This window comes from Arachis ipaensis, chromosome B09, assembly GCF_000816755.2.
Source record: "Arachis ipaensis cultivar K30076 chromosome B09, Araip1.1, whole genome shotgun sequence".
Classification (NCBI taxonomy): domain Eukaryota; kingdom Viridiplantae; phylum Streptophyta; class Magnoliopsida; order Fabales; family Fabaceae; genus Arachis; species Arachis ipaensis.
Genome location: NC_029793.2, coordinates 135338570 through 135347611, shown reverse-complemented (window position 1 = coordinate 135347611; position 9042 = coordinate 135338570). Strand labels below are relative to the sequence as shown.

Below are 9042 nucleotides of genomic sequence, written 5' to 3'. Positions count from 1 at the left end.
GGTCTTCTAATAACTTCTTCATCTTTTGCTCCAATTTATTTTGTTGGGGGAATGCAGAGAAGTGGGAAAAAAAGTTGCAAGGATAATTGCCCTTGCTCTTGGTTTGGATGCCAAGAGCTTTGATCAAACGTTATTGCTTGGAGAGTCAATAGCACTTTTGTCTTTGCTGCACTATGAAGATTTTGAATCATTACTATTGTGTTATATACTCATACCTTTTGTTTAATTACTCATGTTGCAAATAAAGCAAATTTTTTTTTGTTTTAAATTGATGATTGACTGTGTTTTTAGTCCAATATAAATTATCTATCACCAACAACCACAGTTTCACCAATTTTTTTCATAGATTCTAATTTTTAGTATTCTTGAATCTTTGAATTAAATTTAAAATTCAGATACTTCAAGAAATTACAATAAGGGAACCAAAAGTATGAGAGAAATGAGTATTATTAATTTACATGTGATGACTGAAGATAAAATATGATCATCATTCTTTATTATTATCAATTACTATTCTTAAATATCAAGAAAAATGAAGGATATTTGATTGAAAGGTTCTTCATTTCGAATTTCACTATTTAAATATCCTCATGGCAACTTAACATTCCTTATTATATATGGTTTATAATGATTTGAATTGATCCACGATCTAGCTATTTACCTTTTTTTGTGATGTAGTGTAATTGTCTTTCCTTTAATACTTTATATTAGGATCCGCCAAAAATGGTGATGAAAGAAATTAAAGAAACGGTTGCCAAACTTAATTTTAAGTTCAACATCGTCCTTTAACTATAGCATATATTTTTTTGTTCTATCTTTGTTTTAGAAGTTTGAAAAGTTTTCTTTCAAATCTTACTGTTTTTTGAGTTTTTTTTTGTTGCAAACTGCTACATTTGGATGTAAATTATTTTCGTAATTTTATACTATATTAGTATATTATTGAAATTATCAACCAATGCTCTAAAAGTAAGTGAAAATGATGTGACAGTAACCTTGGTATATGATAATATGGCTGATTGATTCATGACTCAGTTCATATAGGGACAAGATTTAGGGCATATTTGTTTGAACTTCAAAAAGTGATATTGGATAGTTTTTAACTCAAGTTATTATGCATTTATGATCACATTCAGGCTACAGAATTTACAATGTGAATGTCATAAGTAAATTCCTCTCTTACTGAGGAGGTACTACAGGAACTCACAAACAAGATAGCCAATCTAGAAACCAGCCGAAAAAATTTGAGGTTGAAAATAAAGTGCAGTATAAAATAGTAGAAAATGATGTTTTTTGACCAAATCATTTGTTCTAGGAGAGGGTTTATGCAAAGTGTTAAAGTTGGAAACAAGAGAACTTAAGTGATAAAGTGTGGATTATGCAAAAATCTAAATGTGGTTAAGTTAGTGTTACACAAAATATTAAAAAGAAATACATAGTAAAAGCAAATATTTTAACATTTAAAAATAATATTTTGCTTTTATTATGTTTCTTTTTTCACAGTACTTGCCTGAACTTGTGAGAAATATAATATCACTATTTTAAGCATAAATTCAATATCTGAATTGATGAAAAATTGTAAAAGGAGTTGCAATAACTTTTAAGTTTATCCCATACTAAGTTTCATTTAAAAATGGAATCGAAGCAACTAAACAAAATATTTTAGTATGATTAGTTTAGTATATCTTAAACATAATTCAATATTTCTAAAACATATGTATTTATTATTTTGTGTAGTCATGCCATAGTAGAAAATTGTCATAGAAGAATTGTCACAAAAAGCTGTGTGCATGTGGAAACATAATTACAACTTTGATTGGCATATATATGAAAAAACAAATTTGTTGATCTATATGGGATGAAGAAACAATTTTTACAATAGAAAAAAAGGTTTGGATCCTAAGAACTTGAGAACATAAATTAATAAACATAATTTTTTCTGCATTTTATCTAATTCAAAGTGCAGTTGAAATTAAAAAATAATGACTATTAAATCAATATGGTAATTATAAGATAAAAAAAAGATTAATACATGTACAAATTTTTATATCTATGCAATATGTATTTAAATTTGTCATGAGATTAGTTATTTTTTGGAAAAAGGAGAACCTTTTCTGTATCTATGTAAGGTGTGGTTATTTTTAGAAACAAAGATGGTTAAAGAAGTAAAAATCTCTTAATTTTTTTGTTAAAAATTAAATACACAATACAACAATATATTCCTTAACTTGCAAACTGATATTGAATATGTATATGAAAATTTATTTATGTTTTTGATATGAAAAAAATGATCTAACACATATAAATAAGATAACATAGTTGATATAGATACATTAGATCATAAATATATATTAATTATTTTATAAATAAACTCTATAAAAATATAATAAAGTAGATTATTTACACGACTCGGGCGGATTTTATACTAGTTTCTACTTACAATAAAAATCCAATGAAAAGGATCTTTGTTGATAGATCATTCTTAGTAGGTACATAAAAAGTGCTATGAAAACAATATAGAACAAACTGAAAGATTTTTAGGTGGTAGAAAAGGATCACAACCTCTTTCAATTCTTCCTTAAAAACGAATCTAAAGCAAAAAGAGAATAGAGAGAAGTTCTTCATAGTTATTCAAAGGATACATGTCCCATGTGAGATGGGAGGATAGAAGAGATCCATAGGAGATTTGGGTCCAATTCTGGAATTTGTCAAAATAATTTAAAATGTTAGAAGTTGGATGCAATTTAGGAGGGAGAATTGGTGCAATCAATGATATAGATTTCTTTGAGGTAAGGAGGAAGGAAGCAAGGATCGTTAAAACAAGAGTGGAAAATAAATGAATTTAAAAAAGCGAAAGACTTGCTGAATTAAAGACTCTTAATCAGTTAATCTTAAAAAAGTGGTCAGATAAAAACAGAGTTCGAAAACGGTATATGTTGACGGTAAAAAAAAAAATAACACCTTAAAAAAATAGTTATTACATAAAAGAAAATTTGTTTAAAGGATAACACAAATATTATTAAGTGAATGGAGAATATCAACCGTAAATTGAGTAATAAAAAATTAGCTATAAAAAGAGTTATTATTTAATCTTATTGTGAAATGAAACTCTAACAAGCCTTTTTTTTTAATCTAAGTTAGGAATTTTATTCAATAATAAATTGAATACAAATCAGGTGATAGCATCAAGGATAATAATGAAAATTCCAAAAAGTAACTTTACTCAATATCAATTAAAAGAGTTGATTCTTTCTTGTTCCTCCGCGGAAGCCATGGCTGCAGAGACTACTTGTTATGGTGTCAAGGTCTTCTCTTCAAAGATCTAAGGATTGTTAGGATTGAATATGTTAATAGTTTAATTTAAAAGACTAGATGTCTTATGTGATTTGGTATAAAATGAATCCTTTCTGTATTAAAATTAAGTGTAAGTTGAGAAAAAAAAAGTAGACGAAGGGAAACAAATTAAAAAAGAAGAAAATTAAGTAGATAGAGAATATCACGAACACATGTTCTAAAATATAATTTTATATCTTCAAATCTAAACTATTAATATAAACGACTAAGATTTATTTAATTATAAAGAGTGCAATATTACTCTTCACTTTAAAATTGAAAATATATTTTACGAAATTGATCAAATTAATTTTTTTTTTTAAAGAGTTGCTTGTTGCTTAAATATTTTTCAATAGCTTGACAATATAATGGAGTGCTTTATATATATATAGTTTGGTATTGTTCAAGTAAAGTTTAAAAATAACATTTATCTTATTAGTTTTCTAAAATGAATATACATATGTATATATATCAAACTTAGATACGTGCAAGTTTTGTATTATATGATATGTATTTTTTTTTTTTAAATTCGACATGTATTTATTTTTCAATACACAAGACTTTTTTTTTAGTAATAACACAAGATTCTTTTTATTTGAGTTATCAATGTAGCCGCGTTTTCAAACAAAAACTTAAAGGAAAAATTATGTGTATGGAAAATTTTGGGCCAAGCCCAATGGACCCTGAAATATTGTCAGTTATCATTGGCTATATATTATGATGATAGACCAAAAACAAACATAAACAAGTATGTGCTCATTCAGTCATTGTACTAATTTATCTTGCTTGGTCGAGTGATTCAGCTAACTCAGTTGTTTAAGTAAGTATCGAAAGTTGGAATACTGTCTTATACTCACTCTTACTTAGTGTTTTTTGTAATCTGTCTTTTTTTTTTTATTTTACACTTTTCACTCTTTAGGATTTTCTGATTCTTGGTTTCAAATCTTTGTTATGATATTAACATTGCAAAACACTTTCTTTTTCTTGATTCTGATACATTTAAAATATCTTTATAGAAAATATTTCTTACAAGAACTTCCAAGATTTTAGTTTTACAAGTTTTTCATCATTATTTGGGTATTATCGGTTCATAAGGTTTTCACTGTACTGAAAAGGAAAGTTCTCAATTTTCTAAAATTTTATTTTGAACTTTACTTTTTACAATTTGAAATCTTAGTTATGATTTCAACGTTGCAAAACTCTTTCTTTCTTGAAAGTGATTTTTCTCGATTATGATTCAGTTAAAACTTAAAACATCTCTGTTGAAAATACATTTTACAAGAACCGTCCAAATTTTAAGTTTCCGAAATTTTTCATTAGTATTATGGTATTATCCATAACGCTTTCTTTATACTGGAAAGTTTTCAATTTTCAAACTTTTATTTTGAACTTTACTTTTTACAATTTGAAATCTTTGTTATGATCTCAACGGTGCAAATTTTTTCTCTTCAAAATGATTTTTATCGATAATGATCCATTTAAAACATCTCTATTGAAAATACAGTTTACAAGAACGTTCCAAATTTTTAGTTTCAGAAGTTTTTCTTTGAAGGGGAAGTTTTCGGAAATTTTATTTCAAAACTTTCATGTTTATATTTTGAAATCTTTGTTATGATACTAACATTTTCTTTTTTCTTCAAAGTGCTTTTTCATTTGTTATAAGCCATTTATACTATCTCCGTTGAAAGAACTTATCCAATTAAAAAGTTGATGTTTTTTCATTAGTTCCTATGATCGTTTCTCAAGGTTTTCTTGGTACCGGAAAGTTTTCAGAAAATTTATTTGAAACTTCATTCTCTGTTTTTGAAATATTTGTTATGATACTATCGTTGCAAAACGTTTTCTTTTTTCCTTCAAAGTGCTTTTTCTTGATTACAATCCATTCAAAACATCTCTGTTGTTACTTTCTAATGATCAGGTAGATAGGCTTCTGTTTTCTCTATATTTCCTTAAGTCCCATAGGCTGCCTTTGTGGTTCAAAAATTTGGTTATGGAGTAACGGGTGGTGTTTTAGTTGGAAATGGGGTACTTAGTGTATTTACACTAAGGTGGACGTGTCAGATGCATGGTCTAACACGTAGGGGGAGTGTTACATGCAGCACAGGAGGGCGTGGAAGACACGTGGCAATTAGGCAGCACGTGGGGGGCGTGTTGAGTCAGCACGCAGGGGCATACTGACAAGTGGCGAAGTCTGATTGGATGAAGCAGGCAGCACGTAGAGGGCATGTTGAATGGTCCCCTCTATATAAGGCAGAGTTCGGTACCATTTTCATTCCGAATAAGAGTGTGCTTTGAGGGTTCTTTGAGTGTGTTGGTAGTGTAATGGAGGGTACTGTAAACTTGGTGGTGTATCGCAACGGTGAGATAATACCGAATACTCACGAGGGAGTGAGGTTTGTGTGCTAGAATCTGTTTTCGTTTGTGGTTCCATGCACCATGATGTTAATGGTGCTTTAGAACGGTCTCTGTCAAAGCATGGAGAACGGTATGTTAATGAGAATGAGCAGACTTCTGTACTGGAATTTGGTGGTAGTTTTTGGTGGTCTAGTATAGTTTGATACCATGCCGATCACTGACGAAGTGAGTATGCAGAATATGTTTTAAATTCACCGGTAGACGCGACAACCACAGATTGAGCTGTATGTTGAGTTTGAAACTGTAGAGGCAGAAGGGATTCAAAATGATTTAGATATAGAGGATGATAGATCTGCAGTGTACGAAGGAATGAATAGTGACAGCGAAGATGACTTCGAAGCCACTTATGAAGCCGGCGACGAAGACGAGGATCGTGATGTGGGAGTTGAGGCAGCAGCGGACAATGTAGTGGTTTATCCCTCGAGCAGTCAACCGATGAACGTTCCACCTTTTATGCGTGAGTTGGATCTCGACGCCATGCATGCACCGAAATTTCCGGAATATGCAAATATAGGTACGTGATGACTGAGTAATACGTTTTTGTTAATTTATACTTTGGATTGATTAATGAACGATGATTTCTTCTTTTTGTAAGCGTTGATGATCCTGAGGACGGAGAGTTCCAGATGGAATACAGTTCTAGAAAGTCGGTCGTCGCAGCAATTAGAAGTTTCACTATCTCTAGAGGAGTTGACTACAATGTGTATGAGTTTGAGCCACAGACGTTCTATGCAAAATGCAAGATGTATGGGTGTGGGTGCGACTGGCTTATCCGAGCCAGCTTGATACGAAAAAAGGTTGTTGGGAGATATGCAGATACAATGGTAGGCACACGTGCACAATGGGAACGATTTCACAGAATCATTCTAAGTTGGACTCGGATACAGTTGCTGAGGCTATAAGGCCATTGGTTGAGACTGACCCGTCCATCAAGGTGAAATCTATAATAACGGAAGTGCAGTCAAGGTTCAACTATACCATCAGTTACCGAAAGGCTTGGTTGGCAAAGTAGAAGTCCATAGCCAAAGTTTTCGGTGGTTGGGAGGATTCTTACAAAGCCTTGCCATGGTGGCTCTCGGTCATGGTTCAGAAGATGCCTGGTTCAGTTGTCCAAATAGAAACACGACTACTGTACAACGGGAATGAGGAGGCGCACGGTGTAAAAATACTTCATCGTGTATTTTGGAGTTTCAATCCATGCATTAGGGCATTCAGGCATTGCAAGCCCCTAGTTCAGGTAGACGACACACACTTATACGGAAAATACAAAGGTACACTTCTGGTCGCTATTGCACAAGATGGGAACCAGAACATTGTGCCTATCACTTTTGCCTTGGTGGAACGGGAGACAGCTGATGCGTGGCACTTCTTTCTCAGGAATCTGCGGATGCATGTTGTTAGAAAAGACGGTGTGGGTATGAACTCAGATCTGCATGAGTCAATCCGGGCAGTAGTAAATCGTTCCAGAGGTGATTGGTAACCTCCAAGAACATGGTGGATGTTTTGTATAAGGCACATCGGCAGCAACTTCCTAAGGGCATTCAAAGTCCCTCACTTGCAAAAGCTTGTTGTGAACATATGGTATTCAAGAACGGTGGAAGCGTACAACATCAACTATAAGAGGTTGGAAGAGCGACGCGAGGCATATGCCAGGTGGTGCGATGCCATTGGACTCAGATATTGGGTATTGGCATTCGACGAGAAATATCGATGGGGCCATACGACGACGAACCTTGTTGAGTGCATTAACTCAGTGTTGAAGGATGCCCATAATCTACCTGTGTTAGCGCTGGTTCGAGCAACATATTATCGGTTAAATGAACCTTTTACGCAGAAGAGTGCCGAGACTCACGGACGCAAGCGTGCTAGATTTACTTACTCCGTATTTGCACAACAGCGGATAGAAGCAAATATGCAACAGGCTGGGAATATAGTTGTACACCGGTTTGATAGACGAAATTAGGTGTTTGAGGTGCGAGAAATGACTAGCGGAAAGGTGTTAGTTGCTGATCTTGCGCGACAGACGTGTGACTGTGGCCACTTTCAGGTGGAACGACTACCATGTCGCCATGTTTTTGCTTGCTGTGCTAACCAGCGTCTCGATTGGTAGCTGTATGCACATGATGTGTACACGATGACAAAGGTTTGTAAGGTATATAAATTTGAGTTCACACCATTAGGTGATCCCGAGACATGACCTGCTTATGAGGGACCAACATTGGTCGCTAATCTCGCCTTGAGGCGAACGTCGAAAGGTCGCCCCAAATTGACTCGATACTTCAGTGAAATGGACTGACGCGACATGCGTGGTCCTCGGATATGCCGTCTCTGTGGTGCTTAGGGTCATAGTCGGAGTCGATGTCCTCAGCGTGCTGGATCGAGTGGTGCGGGTGACGATGTTGGTACCTTGGTCTTTGTTTGTTTTTGTGTTTCTCAGTGAATGATTTTTATTTTCGTCGTGTTTGTATTCTTAAATTTGCATTTTGTCAGTTGATGTGTTTGATGTTAGTCGTGTTTGTATGTTTTAAATTTGAGTTTATCCATTGATGTCAGGGTAATATTGTCGCGTACTGCCTTCGTGAAGTAAATATACATCGGTCAATATACAAAACATTAAATACGAATAACATTAACTTGTTAAAATTAAATCTAAAAATCCTAAACCCAAGCTCACTTCTTTCGAACCAACCAATTCAGTCCCTTACCCATCATGCCCTGACCAAACCGCGATGGAGTATACCTATCAAGTGGATTTCGCTCTATCCGTAGGTCATACAGGTGACCTCGAACTGAGTTATCCACACCTGGAGCGGCCGACCCACCTTCCTCTGCCGGAGCGTATGCACCGGGGTTGTACTCGTCAACAACTGTGTGTGCTCGCTGTGGCTAGATGAAACCACTATCACACGACGCACCCCCTGACGTGTGGTCTGAAGTAGGACCCCGCATACCATGGGGTATATCTACTGATGCCCCATGTGGATCAGCCAACCCTGACGGTAAAGGCATAGCACTGAAATCTGACCAACCGCCCGAACTAGCGTTGGCCCAATGCTGTAGTTGCTGATCTCCATGACTATCGATGGAAAAGTCAAACCAATTATGACCGGCTGGAATGGTAAGTATGGGCTAATGAATATGGCCGGACTGACCCTGGTGGCTGTGCTGACCCTGCCGACTGTGTCCACTGTGCTGACTATGACGTCTGTGGTGGCTGTGGTACATAATAAGGAAATGGCTCAAGCACTGCATACTGAGGTGGACACTGAGGTGCAGGTAGCTGTGGATGCTGAGAAA

At 34.6% G+C, this 9042-nt stretch overlaps 1 protein-coding gene across 1 annotated transcript; it reads left to right on the top strand.

Moving 5' to 3' along the window:
• LOC107616392 lies at positions 6827 to 8812 on the top strand. The gene is made up of 5 exons (XM_016318353.1): positions 6827 to 7221; positions 7270 to 7689; positions 7793 to 7857; positions 8236 to 8258; positions 8636 to 8812. Exons 1-5 carry the CDS (start codon positions 6827 to 6829, stop codon positions 8810 to 8812), a joined length of 1080 nt encoding a protein of 359 aa, XP_016173839.1.